Genomic DNA, 14,585 nt, shown 5'->3' with positions numbered 1-14,585 from the left:
TCCCTATGATACACTTACCTTGCTCTGCCCCTGATCAGAGGCTCCTGACAGCCGCCCAGTTGCACCCATTGGAAAAGTTCCCTCTGCGGCATCCCGCACCCCTCCTGACGCGACTCCCACTGTCTTTCTTTCTGTCTGTCTTTGTCCCTGGCCCCCTTTGTCTGTTTGTCTTTCTGTATATCTCCCTGCCCCTGTGTCTTTCTTCTTGTCTTTCTGTCTCCCTTCCTCCCTCTGTCTGTCTGTCCAAAGCAGCATTCCCTCCCCCTCCATTTCCCTCCCCCACACCAGTTCCCTGTGCACCTGCCCCTGTGTCTTTCTTCTTGTCTTTCTGTCTCCCTTCCTCCCTCTGTCTGTCTGTGCAAAGCAGCATTCCCTCCCCCTTCCATTTCCCTCCCCCCACACCAGTTCCCTGTGCAGCAGCATTAGCGTTTCCTCTAACCCCTTTCCCTTCCCACAGTCGCGACTACAAACGCGGGCCCGAGTCCTTTGCCGCCCCTCCCCTTCCCTTCCCGCGGGCCCGACTACACATGGCGATTCAAGCAGCGTGTGCAGCAGTCTTCACACGCTGCTTTGGGTCCTTCTACTGCCCTGATTTACTCTGGCACGTCCGGAGCAAATCAGGGCAGTAGAAGGGCCCGAAGCAACGTGTGAAGACTGCTGCACACGCTGCTTAAATCGCCAGTCGGGCCCGCGGTAAGGGAAGAGGGGGGCGGCAAATGACTCGGGTCCCGGGCAGCGGAAAGTTGCTGAGCTCCTCGGTGGGGGCGCTGAGTGGCCGCGATCCCTCTCCTTCCAGACCTCCCCCCCAGGAGGAACGGAGATCGGCGGCTACAGCCGCTGGCTTCGGCGTCTTCTGTCCACTGCGGCTAACCCTAGCGGAAACAGGAAGTAGTCAGAGAGGGCGGGCCGCAGTGGACAGAAGACAGCAAAGCCAGCGTTAGCGTGGTGCAGCGCTTTTCTCTTCATTTAAAAGCGGGTGAGCCAGCGAGAAGGAGGAGGTGGTGGTTTTGGCAGTGAGTGAGGGCGGGAGGGGGGCAGTGAGTGAGGGCGGGGGGGAGTCGCCGGCTGTGCTGTGCTTTCCCAATCTGTCCGCCGCATACGCACTCTGGCCACGGACCTACGGATCACAGATCAGGGATTACAGATCACGCAGGTCTGAATGCGCATGCGCGGCTAGTGTTTTATTATATAGGATTCTTTACTTGGGTAAAAATATTAGTCAGGGAAGTAGCATAATGACTCTGAAAAACTTCACTACATATTAGCTACATATCATTATCTTCACAAAACTCAAAGTAAAGAAACAAAGACTTATCTGTAGCAGGAATTTCTTCCACAAGGTGTGTAAGCAAGGTGCAGAAAAGAGGTATCGTCAGGAGAATATAATATAATAATAATAATCTTGTATACCGCCCAACCATGAGTTCCAGGCGGCTCACAATCAAGAAGGAGCGTACAATCAGTGAAGTATACATGTAAACAGGGTTAGAGAAATAATCATGTCACAAACAAGTAAGTTTTCAACAACTTTCTAAAGTGGAATCAAAGAACTTAACCAGGAATTCATTCTTCCTAACTGGAAATCTCTTATAACCACAAGCTTTTACAGATGGATACATGAACAAACAGTCATTTCGAGTATTTTTTTCGACTTAAACAACTTAAACTGGGAGGATAGGTATCCTGGAGCCAGACCAAAAAGAGCTTTAAAGCCGATGCAGCCAAATTAGAACAAAATTCTCGCTTCAAATGGCAACCAATGGAGTCGCTGATAGAAAGGACTCACATGGTTGCATTTTTTTAATCTGAAGATCAAGCGCACTGCCGTATTTTGTATTACTCGAATACGGTTTAAAATTTTCTAGTAAGATGCCAAGTAAATGATGTTGCAATAGAATTAGAGACTGAACTACTAATCTGAAAGATAATAAGTCAAAATATTTTTTAGTAGTTCAAAGTTTCCAGAGAATTACGAAACTTTTTTTTTTTTAATCATTAGATCAGTGTGGTCTTCTAAAGTTAAGTAACGATCTAATGTCACCCCCAAGATCTTAATTGAAGTGGCTTTGACAAAATTCTGACCTTTGATTTGAAGGTTTTTTTATCTGTAATGCTATCATTTGACTGGAAAGGAAAAATTTATTTTTTTCTGGATTAAGCTTCAGTTTAAATTTGAACATCCAGTGTTCTATCTGTGCCAGGAGAAAAGCAATCTGATCTTTTAAATCCTCTGAAAAGCTGACATTGGCAAAAGTATAGTAATATCATCAGCATAGATAAAGAATTTGACTTTCAAGTCTTGCAATAGATTGGCCAAGGAAATCAAATAGATATTAAAAAGAGTTGGCAACAATGGAGATCCCTGTGGCACTCCTGATGGGTTACTCCAAGAGGATGAATATTGCCCAGCCGAATAGACCTGATAAGACCTATTTTGTAAAAAAAATAAATAAATAAAACATCTTTAAACCACTTCCAAATGTTCCCAGTGATTCCAGAACAATAAGGTCTCATGATCCACCAGATCAAAAGCACTACAGTGCTCCCCCGTGAATTCACGGTCCGCAGTTCTGGTCATGTGTGGTATTTTCAAACTACAAAGGAGAGGCAGGAGAGGAAATCACTCGCGGTATGCCTCTTCCTGTACTAAAGTCGGGCCTCACCAATCAAGAGCTGCAATTGGTGTTAATTACACTAAATAGACGCCCACCGCTTTGAGGTAGGCGCCTCATCCAAGAGGGCGGATAGAGGGCGGATCGTGGGTATGGTTTTCATCTAGGTGCTTGTTTTGGACGTTGGCGCACTCATTTAGGCCAAGCAAACCCTGGCATAAATAGGGTGTGCCTAAGGTTAAGATACCTAGCGATGCCTAAGCCCACTTTAGGTACCATTGGGCATGATTCCTTTTTTGTTGTTGTTGCTGTTGTTGGGAAAGTATTTAATGTAGAATATCATTTAATATGGTTGAAAGTTAAACACAATTGCATTGCTGCTTAACCAAAATGATCAGGGATAAGAATTAAGAACATAAGAATAGCCTTACTGGGTCAGACCAATGGTCCATCAAGCCCAGTAGCCCGTTCTCACAGTGGCCAATCCAGGACCCTAGTACCTGGCCAAAACCCAAGGAGTATCAACATTCCAGCAACTCAAAGAATAGCAAGATTCTGGAACCCCAATGAGAGCAACATTCCAGAGCTGAGATTGTGATGTCATAATGCCTCACTCCACAGTGCCTCAGAGTCAACCTCATCATGTAAGAACATAAGAACAGTCATACTGGGTCAGACCAATGGTCCATCATGCCCAGTAGCCCGTTCTCACAGTGGCCAATCCAGGACCCTAGTACCTGACCAAAACCCAAGGAGTAGCAACATTCCATGCAACCGATCCAGGGCAAGCAGTGGCTTCTCCCATGTCTTTCTCAATAACAGACTATGGACTTTTCCTCCAGGAACTTGTTCAAACCTTTCTTAAAACCTGCTACGCTATCTGCTCTTACCACATCCTCTGGCAACGCGTTCCACAGCTTAACTATTCTCCGAGCGAAAAAAAATTTCCTCCTATTGGTTTTAAAAGTATTTTCCTGTAACTTTGTCCCCTAGTCTTTGTCATTTTTGACAGAGTGAAAAATCGATCCACTTGTACCCATTCTACTTCACTCAGGATTTTTTAGACTTCAATCATATCTCCCCCTGTCTGCAGGCCGCTTAATAGAGGCTCTTTGTTTTTAATGTTGATATCATTGATCTTTCGGGGGCAGTGGCGTAGTAAGGGAAGGAGGCACTCAGGATGGTGGCATCTTCATCACCACACCCCCACTCCTTCCGTGCCCCCCCTCTTCTTCCCCCCCTCCGTACCTCTAAATCTTCGCCAGCCCAAGTGGCTTCTGCAGCACTCTCCTTGTGCCAGAGTTGGATTTCCCTCTAACGTCAATCACAATATCCTGTTTCCAACAGTGGCCAACCCTGGTCCCAAGTACCTGGCAGAAACCCAAATAGTAGCAACATTCCAGAGCTCAGATTGTGATGTCATAAAGCCTCATTCCACCAATGCTAAGAGCCAACCTCATCAGCGATGTCACAATGCCTTGATTGTTCTATACTTGACTCACATAAGAGCATAAGAATTGCCATACTGGGATAGACAGAAGGCCAATCAAGCCCAGTATTCTATTTTCAGCAGTGGCCAACCCAGGTCCCAAGTACCTAGCTAGATCCCACGTAGTAAAACAATTTTATGCTGCTTATCCTAGAAATAAGTAGTTGATTTCCCCAAGCTAAGCTAACTGATATCTGAGCGTGCATGGATATTTCCATACATAGCTGCCTCTATGCTAGTACTTCAGTTTATATGCAGTTTAGAAACAACTCTCAGAGAGTTGGTAGTGACTGAGTGCCTAACTTATCCTGCTGCTTACAGAGGACTTCCGTTACAGGGATGCAACCTTGCTTTCTTCACTGACAAGCATGATGAGTTGGCTACACAACTAGGGTCTCCCCAGAAGTTAGCAGCTACCAATCACATAAGAACTTTTTGGAGATTTTGATATGGCTTGCAGGGAGCTGCTCTTGGTTTGTGATCTATAATAGTTAATATTGTAGTTCTGAGCAACCTGATTTTTCTCTCTCTTCTTTATTTCTGGTTAGAGTTGTAGTTGTTAAACGGAGGGGTTCTTTTTTCTTTTTTTTTAAAATAATGCTTGGCTGGAAGTACTGGATACATGGGCTAGGCAGTCCATCCAAATTTCAAGGGTGTGTGTTGAGGGCATGTTTTCAGTGGGACTTGGGCTTTCCCTAAAATTAGATGTTTTCTGCCGTAATGAAGCAAAAACAAAAACATCCAAAGTAAAAACTGAGATGTTTTTGTCTAGACTAAGTTACAAAAAGGTTCCGTAAATCACCAGATAACCACTGGATAAATTTAGGCATTACCCACCCCTTAATCTCTCAGTGGTCACTGACACTCTCCCATCCCAAAAAGATGTGACAGTGACGGCTGTTCCTATTAGAGCAGCAAGCTGGTCCCAAGAGTACGGTAAGTTCAAGTTCAATTTAATTAATATACCGCAAATATAAAAACAGATGGCAAATCTAAGTGGTTTATAATAATAACTAGCTCTTTAAGCCCGTTACATTAACGGGTGCTAGAGACGCTTCCTCCCTTTCTCCTTCCCCTTGCATTTCCCTTTGCACGGTCTCCCTCGTGATCAGGACGGGGGGACGGGGTGGAGGGGGCTGCCGGCCGGGGCCGGCGGAGAGGAGCTAGGCGGCTGGAGGAGTAGCAGCAGTCACTGCCGATCGCAGCCTCCGTCCTACCTGGATTTGCTTTTTTTGCTGCATTGGGAAGGTGGAGAGCGGCCTGCAAGGTTCGCTACAGCGGTTGGCGAACCTCAGCAGGCCGCTTTGAAGAGCAGCGGCAGCGGGAGGGAGGAGTCTCTGGAACACGCGCCTCCAGCTAGCGCAGGCGCCGTGAGGTGTGACACAGAAGCACACCTCACGCCACCAGGAATCACGATCTTTGAAAAGCGCATGCGCGCTTAGCCTTTTATTATTATGGATAGAAACCCCAAATTAAATAGGGTAAGGACAAAACGTAAAGAGAAACAATTGAGAGCATGGGATTAGAGGGAATCAAGGATTACAATAAAAATAAAAAGGTTGAGCAAAGGGATGAACAATGTGGTAAAGGAGGAAACAAGGAATTTAATTCTGCCCACAGAAAAGAAAAGTAGCCATCAGGCGGAAGTAAGTTAAGAGCTAAAGGCCCAAGAGAAGTCATATGCCTTTAATTGTACCTTGAACGAAGGTAAAAAGGCAAAGAATTCCAGAGAGTAGGAGCCATAACACAGAATGAAGAATTCCTATGGAAATCCAAGAAAAGTTGTCTAAATGAGGGGATGACTAATAACTGCTGTTCTGAGGAGCGTAAGGTTCTTTGAGGCGAGTATGGGACCAGAAGACTATGTAAAAATGAGGCAAGACCACTCGATAGAATCCAGTCAGTGCAGTGGACTGTAGAGAAGAGAACCTGGGGTCATATCGTACTCCAACTGGTACATTTATGGTGGAAAGTGTGAGTCCCAACTAAATGAATAGTGGTTGCATGGGTCAACAGCCAATGCTCTCGTATATTTAACCCTGAATATGTATACCCCAGAGGTCAGAAAGGACAGGGGAGATATGATTCAGACGTCCATATACTTGAAAGGAATTAACATAGAACAAAATATTTTCCAGAAAAAGGAAAATGGAAAAACCAGAGGGCATAATTTGAGGTTGAGGGATGGTAGACTTAAGAGTAATGCTAAGAAATTCTTCTTTACGGAGAGGGTGGTTGATGCCTGGAATGCGCTCCCAAGGGAGGTGGCGGAGAGGAAACCAGTGACAGAGTTCAAAAAAGATTGGGGTAACACAGAGGATCTTTAATCAGAAAATAATGGGTATATGCTGAAAAACTAAGGTCCTCTTTTACAAAGCGTTTTAGCGCGGATTTAGTGCGCACTAAATCAACGCATGCGCTAACCGTTAACACGTTCATAGGACAACATGCACGCGTTAGCGTTTAGCGCGCGCTAAAAAGCTTAGCGCACCTTTGTAAAAGAGGGGGTAAGGCCAGTACTGCGCAGTCTTGCATGGTCTGTGTCCCAGATGTGGCCATTCAGTTGAGGATGGGCTGGGACTCCAGTAGATGGAACCTAAGCACAGCACTGGACAGAGCTCTGGGTTTCTGGCCCAGAAATATCTAAGAAAAAGGACAATTGAAATCATTAATTTATAGAGGGTGTATGGTTGGGCAGACTGGATGGACCTTTCGGGTCTTTATCTGCCGTCATTTACTATGTTACTACTGTCTACCCATAGAGCACAGCTAAATATACTGCATGCATGATTGTTGCAGTTGGCTGGGTATTATTATAGGTATTATTTTAAATGCTGGCACAGGCATTTAAATAAAGCTGCTTGCCACTGCTGCTGAAAATTACCCCCATATATATACATAATGAGGGCAATTTCCAAGTCATTTACTCTGGTAAATGGTAGTTTATCTGGCTAAATGGGGCATTGGAAAACTGACAGCCCTTGTTGTGAATAAAAAGTATGAGCTCATACTTCTTGGAGTGAATGTGGCTGTCAGGATCTATTAGTTTGCCTTAATTTGAGCTGCTCTTTGCTGGCTACCAGAAGCTGCAAGTCTGTCTAATGCACGAGACCTGCCAAGCTCTTTTTCTGTAGGTCTTGCGGTAGCCCGTTCATCAGCATGGCTACCAATTATTATTTTATGTTTCTTAATACAGCTGATCTTGGTTCTTCTTCCTGTTCGAAGTAAATGGGATTCCTTTGTATTCTTTTCAAGAACTTAGCATGCTTGTATCTTTTTACCCTGACAAACTAAGTGAAGGAGAGGTAAGTGATCTGATCTTAATGACAACTTACAGCATTCTTTCCATAAGCTATTCAGTGGTATGTAGGGATATTTGAATCCTCTGGGAGCTACTAATGGAATATCACTAATCTTTTTGCATCCACATCGCAGTGATTGCTTTTTGTTGTTTGGGCCTTCCCCTGTAGGTATCTCTGGGCAGATGGAACCCTCAATACAGACAGTTGACTGCCAGTGAGCATATAAGTCCTTTCAAAACCTGAACCTAGATAGTTACCATAGATATGAGGGGTGTTCAATAATTTACAGTAGGAAAGAAAAGAGTTTTCAAAACATTTTCGTTTCATTTTTCAGTATAGTGCCCTGATGGCTCCATACACTTTATCCACTTTTCCTGCAATGACTTTAACCCCTTTGAAAAGAATTCTTCTGTTTGACCTTCAAACCAGGGCGTCACAGCTTCCTTGACGTCTTTCATCACTTGAAAACTGTTGTCTATGGAGAGATTTCTTCAAAATTCAGAACAGAAAATAATCCGAGAGAGCTAGCTCAGGACTATAGGGTGGATGATTTAACTGCTGAAACCCACATTCTTGGATGGTGGTCTGTGACTGTCGTGACATGTACACTGGCACATTGTCGTGAAGAAGCAGCACATCTGCTGTGAGTTTTCCTCATCTTTTTTCTTGATTGACTCCCACAAAGCGATTATTGTGTTGGCATAACTCTCCCTGGTTATGGTTGCCTTGTATGGTATGAACTCCAGAAGCAAAAGTCCTTCATCATCCCAGAAGACAGTTGTCATGACTTTGCCTGCAGATTTTTCCTGCAGATTTTTCTGTCTTGAACTTTTTTGAGGTAGGGGAAGACTTGTGCTTTCACTTCATTGACTCCATTTTCAACTCAGGATCCAGTCACCAAACAATGAAAGAAATTCACTTGGTATTTTCGTAGCATCTCCAAGTTCTCCTGGCAGCACTGAAGCCTCGTGGTCTTCTGACATGTCATTAGCACTCTTGGAACCCACCTTGCACTAACCTAAGCATGACCAACTTTTCATGAATTATTTTCTAAACTGTTCCTACCGAGATGTCCATTTCTTCAGCTATTTGGGAAACCTTAATTCGTCTGTCTGACAAAATTAAATTCTCGACTTTCTTGCACATTTCTGTGTGAGGGTCATCTTCAATGGACTCTACCCCACTTAAACTGTTTGCTCCAAAATTTTACTTTGTAGGATGATGGGGCAGAATCACCATAAACTGCAGTCAGGCGTTCATGGATCTCCTTTGGCTTTTTCCCTTCTTTTGTGAGAAATTTTATCATTGAATGATCCTCCAAATCTACCAGTTTCTTACTTGATTTGCACGAGGACTCTCCTGACATCCTGTCTCTTGGAATGCTAGACTTGCACTGAGGGCTCCTTTTACTAAGCTGCGCTAGCGTTTTTAGCGCGCGCTGCAGATTAGCACACGTGCACTAAAAACGCTAGCGCAGCTTAGTAAAAGGAGCCCTGAGTCGCAACTGTGCATGAGTAACCTTGAGACATGTGACAACATGCACAAACTTGTTCCAAAGCACTTGCTACTTCTTCCATACTCAAGTAGATAAACTGAACACCCTTCATAGATATAGGCAAATACAATACAACACAATCTTTAATAGGACTAGATTCAGTAAATGGTGCCCAAATTTGGACATCCAAAAATTGCATACTGAGTGTTCTTCTATAAATAGAGCTCGGAGTTGAACATCATGCCTGAATGTAAAAACTGCTTAGACAAGCTCCGTTGTTGGGTGGTATATAAAATAATTAAGAAACTTGGGTGTGATGATTTACACCAGCCCGAAACCTGGTGTAGGCCCTTGCATTTAAATTAGGCGCATATCCCCCCAATTTTTAAATATTGCCCAAATCTTTAGTGCTTCTCCCATGGCTTCATCCCCTTTTCAGTTGTGCTTTAATAGATTTGCAAATCCAAATTGTTGTCCATTAACCCCAAGAATTGATTATTAATTCCCAATTATTGGTGTTTACACAATTACACATGCAAATTAGGTGCACACCCAAATTTGCATGCACAATTTTGAGCACCATATCTAGTATCTAGGGGATTAGGAGTTAGTATAGCCAAATAATAGATTATTTATTTATTTAAAAATTCTACTTACAACCAGCCAGACATTATTAAGGGAAATTACAGTACTTTGTCCTTAGGTATAGGGTCTTGAGTTGACTCTGGAGTCAAAGTTTTCATTCCCTGAAACGATATATTTGTTTGTTGTATTTCCGTACTCACATTTGGTGAAAGTCTTTGTACAGAGCACGGTTACTAATCTCTGTCAATTCTCGTCTGATATAACAGTTAAAGTAAATGAACCACAAATCAGTTATCTTCACTTACTGTTAGATTAGATAAAGTAGATAATTCTGTGGAGGTTTTGCAAAAAACGGCTATTTCTTTACATAACCAAATGGAAAAGATGGAGAATTTGGCTAGAGTAAAAAAATCTTAGATTTCTGAATTTTCCCATATCACACTACCTGGCACCTTTGGAACTACTGAAGATGTATATGAGGGATGTTTTACAATATAATCAGGTGGAATTATTTACTCTTGATAACTTATATTACATCCCCATGAGTACTAAAGAAACTGGTGAAGAAGGAGAATTGGATAAAATTGTGTCTCCAGATGGTTTAAATATTAGCCAGTTTCTAGAATCTTCTAAAGAGGTGGTTACTAAACGAACAACCTTGTTGGTAACATTTAAAACAGAAATTGAAAAACAACTTATACTTAAATTGTATTTTGTGAATAAACAGGCCTTGTTTTGTGGACAACAATTAATGATTTTTCCTGATGTGTCCAGATAGACATGCTGAGGAAAGTAAGATCCTATTTACGCCAACAACATTTCGCCGTCCTTGTCCAATCCATCATCCTCTCCAAACTAGACTACTGCAATGCCATCTACTTAAGCCTATCAAAAAAAAGTCTTCAAAGACTCCAGCTAATCCAGAATACTGCAGCCAAGTTGATCTTTGCAAAACGCAAGTCTGACCATGTCTCCCCACTCCTAGCCAAACTTCACTGGCTCCCAGTGATTTCCAGAATCCATTTCAAATGCTCCTGCCTGGCTTTTAAGATCATTCACAGCATCCTTCCTCCCTTAATCCAACTATCTTATAACTCCTCGAGTCCTGACTCTACCAGACCTGCCCAAAGGTATAAACTATCCTTCCCCTCTCTACACGATATTCGCTATGCAGGCAAACTGGGAAAATCCCTTCTCTTCAGAATCACAGGTCTTTGGAACGACCTTACTACCCCACTGCGGAACCTGGGCTCCCTCCAATTATTCCGCAAACAACTGAAAACCTGGCTTTTCACTAAAATGTAATTCTATCCCCCCTTACTCTTCTCTTCTATATATAAGTTCATGTAAACCTTTTTATTCCCTTCTCTTCCTATATTTTAAGTTCTTGTAAACCGTGCTGAGCTCCACATCCATGGAGATGATGCGGTATATAAACTTAAGGTTTAGTTTAATTTTATTTAGACACAACATAGGAAAAAACAGTTTCTACAGCTTAAACCTAAAGTTATAGCTGTGGGAGCTACTTTCTTTTAAAAATTTCCCTGCAAGTGGATTGTAAACTATAAAGCAGATAAATTTGTTTTTGTGGATCCGTCACAATTGGAGAATTTTTTGATTGATAAAGTTTCACTGAAAGTTTCAGATACTAATGTAGTTGAAGAAGTTTAAGGATATATTGGATAGGAAGATATTATATATAGTTTCCTATAAAAATTTTCACTTTCTGTATTGAGCGGCCCCTGTTAATGTGGACTTGGCGTAAGTCTTAATTGTGAATTTTAAATTGTTTCTTTGAAATGTTTCTTTTGCTTTTCCTGATTTTTTGTTATTGATGTAACAAATGTTAATAAAATATATTTTTTTTTAAAAAAATTATATACCACATAAAACTATGCGGTTTCCATACCACATACATAAAATCTTGTTTCCCTGTGATTACCACATATAACATAAACATGTCTAAACAACATCATAATCATTCCTGTTATGAGCAGGGATAAAACGCAAATTCAATCAATTCAGAAATACAAGCAGGCCTTAAATCATACATTACTGTCAAAGAATAAAAAAAATCTAAAAAGGATATTATCAGCAGGAATAAGCCTTAGCATAGGAAGACATTGGCAAATAATTGAGTTTTCAGCATTTTCTTAAAATTCATCCTCCCCATACAGAACCGCAAGATACCAGGCAAGGCATGCCATAATTCTACGCCAGTCACAGACATCATTAAGAACATAAGAAGCGCCATCTCTGGATCAGACCTTCGGTCCATCAAGTCCGGCGATCCGCACATGCGGAGGCCCTGCCAGGTGTACACCTGGCGTAATTTTTAGTCACCCATATCCTTCTATGCCTCTTGTACGGAGATGTGCATCTAGTTTGCTTTTGAATCCTAGGACGGTCGATTCCGCAATAACCTCCTCTGGGAGAGCATTCCAGGTGTCAACCACTCTCTGCGTGAAGCAGAACTTCCTGACATTTGTCCTGAACTTGTCCCCCCTTAACTTCATTCCATGTCCTCTTGTCCATGTCGAATTGGACAATGTAAATAATTTTTTCTGCTCTATTTTGTCGATTCCTTTCAGTATTTTGAAGGTCTCGATCTTATCCCCTCACAGTCTCCTTTTCTCAAGGGAGAACAATTCCAGTCTCTTAAGTCGATCCTCGAATTCAAGTTTCTCCATACCTTTTACCAATTTTGTTGCTCGACTCTGCACTATCTCCAGCAGTTTTATATCCTTCTTTAGGTTGGGAGATCAATGTTGGACGCAGTATTCGAAGTGGGGGTGCGCTCTATAAAGCGGCATTATGACCCTCTCCGATCTACTCACGATTCCCTTCTTTATCATTGATGCTCCAGTCCTAGCGTGCATAATTGACATTCTACCCTCCAAACTTAATTTTTTCCCATTTATATCTAAGCTCTCTTCTTGGTTTATATCTCAAAAAACTCTTGTAGTATAGAATAGATAGAAAGCAAGAAGCAGGTCGCACCTCAGAGACTAAAGTTTTACGTGAAAGTTCTTTGGAGAAGAGGATTTTCTTCCTCTTCTTGAGAACAAGAACTCTGCAAGTTTGTGCTGTCAGCTCGAGCCCTTGGTTTTATTAAGTCATATTTCACAAAATATCTGTTCAGGAAACACCTAAAATGGGATATTATTTTCCAAGTTATTGAATCCACGTTAGTGCAAAACATTCTTGGAGAAAGATGCTAGTTATCCAAGCCTACACTGTATTAGTACTGTAGGGATATAATGAATGTCCTTGTGTCCAGAATTACTTCAGTTTTTTCTGATTTGTGTCATAAAGTGGTTCATATTTCTTTATTTTGAAAACTATTGCAGAAGTATAGAGAAAAGATGTATCTCTCTGGGAGTCCAAGGCCATCCTATTAACTCCCAGATATACAACCAAACAGCTGAATTGCCCATATGCATCATAGGTTATTCTGACCAGCACAAATTCAAACTCATGCACAGTATGTTGCTACATCTGCTTCTTTCTTCATTTGGCAAAATCATAATTCTGAATTTCACAGTGTTTCCTAGTACAGTCAAACCTCGGTTTGCGAGTAACCCAGTTTGTGAGTGTTTTGCAAGACGAGCAAAACATTCTCGCAAAACGTGTCTCGCAAACTGAGTGTTGACTCGATTTGTGAGCACCCCCCCCAATAACCGGCATTGCTCCCCCCCGCTCGCAAAGGGCCCCCTCCCGCTCGAATCGGCACCCCCCCCCGCGAGAACAGGAACCGCCCGCCCGACCAACTTTATCTCACCCCCCCTTTGGCACCGGCACGCAGCCCACAAGTGCCGGTGCCGCTTGTAGATCTTCTTCCCAGTCTCTGCCGGCTTTGAGCATGTATCTGCGCATGCTCAAGCCCTTCCAATTCTCCCTCTCGCCAAGAATCTCTGCCGGTTTGAGCATGCGCAGATGCATGCTCAAAGCCGGCAGAGACAAGGAAGAAGATCTTCAAGCGGCACCGGACTTGTGGGCTGCGTGCCGGTGCCAATGGGGGGGTGAGTTAAAGTTGGTCAGGCGGGGGTTCCTGTTCTCGCGGGGGGGTGCTGATTTGAGCGGGGGGGGGGGGACCTTTGCGAGCGGGGGGGAGTGGTTCTCGTGCCGGTGCCAGACGGGGGGGGGTGAATTAAAATTGGTCGGGCGGGGGGTGCCTGTTCTCACGGGGGGTGCCGGATCACGCGGAGGGGGACTTTGCGAGCGGGGGGGGGGGAGCAGCGCCCTGGCCTCGGAGGGGGGGGGAACGTATCAAAGCGAGTTTCCATTATTTCCTATGGGGAAACTCGCTTTGATAAACGAGCATTTTGGATTATGAGCATGCTCCTGGAACGGATTATGCTCGTAATCCAAGGTACCACTGTATTACCAAAGTCTCTCTTATACCCAGTGGTGTAGCGAGGGTAGGAGGTGTCCCTTCCCCCCAACCACTTCATCCGTGCCTCCCGCTCCTTCCCATCCCCACTCCATGCTCACGCTCTCCCTCTTCCCCCCCACCATGTACCTCTGTAAATCTTTGCCAGCACGAGTGGCTTCTTTAGCACGCCACTCGTGCCAGCGTTGGGGTTTCCCTCTGATGTCACTTCCTGGCACCCAGAAGTGATTCAGAGCAGAACCAGACCAGCATGAGCAACAGGCAGGAGAAGTTGCTTATGCTGGCGAAGTTTCTCAGAGGTACGGGCTGGGGGAAGGGATGGCGCGAGCATGGCGTGGGGTGGTGGGGTGGAATGCCGGCGCCCCAATTGAGATGACGCTTGGGGCGGTCATTTCCCCCTTACCATGCCAGTACGCTTACCTTCAGTGTATTCCCTTTGATCTTCATTTTTACAACATGAAGATGGTAATTTTATAACATGGAGTTTAGATTATTAGGGCAAGAAGGCTCCTATTTTGGCCTTAATTTATAAAGCAATGTAGAGGGAAATTTTAGAAAGGAAATCCAATCCTAATGTGGACACCCTAGTCAGTATAACACAAGTACATGTCCATCTCACATATCGTATTTTAGAACAGGATACAATCTGTTCTAAAATACATGTTCATGGATGCCCGTGTGCTGGAAACGTCCAGCATAAACATCCATT

General features: G+C 43.5%; 1 protein-coding gene across 1 annotated transcript in view; it reads right to left on the bottom strand.

Moving 5' to 3' along the window:
- LOC117351867 (N(4)-(Beta-N-acetylglucosaminyl)-L-asparaginase-like) overlaps nucleotides 1-14,323 on the bottom strand; it is a 28,619-nt gene extending 14,296 nt beyond the window's left edge. Inside the window, exon 1 of the mRNA XM_033927714.1 lies at nucleotides 14,297-14,323. Within this exon, the coding sequence (XP_033783605.1) occupies nucleotides 14,297-14,323 (27 nt within the window). The remainder of the gene's footprint in view (nucleotides 1-14,296) is intronic.
- Between the last annotated feature and the right edge of the window lie 262 nt (nucleotides 14,324-14,585).

This window comes from Geotrypetes seraphini, chromosome 18 (genome assembly GCF_902459505.1).
Source record: "Geotrypetes seraphini chromosome 18, aGeoSer1.1, whole genome shotgun sequence".
NCBI classification, from domain to species: Eukaryota; Metazoa; Chordata; class Amphibia; order Gymnophiona; family Dermophiidae; genus Geotrypetes; species Geotrypetes seraphini.
Note: the sequence above shows the minus strand (reverse complement) of the source record. Positions and strands in the feature narration are given on the sequence as shown.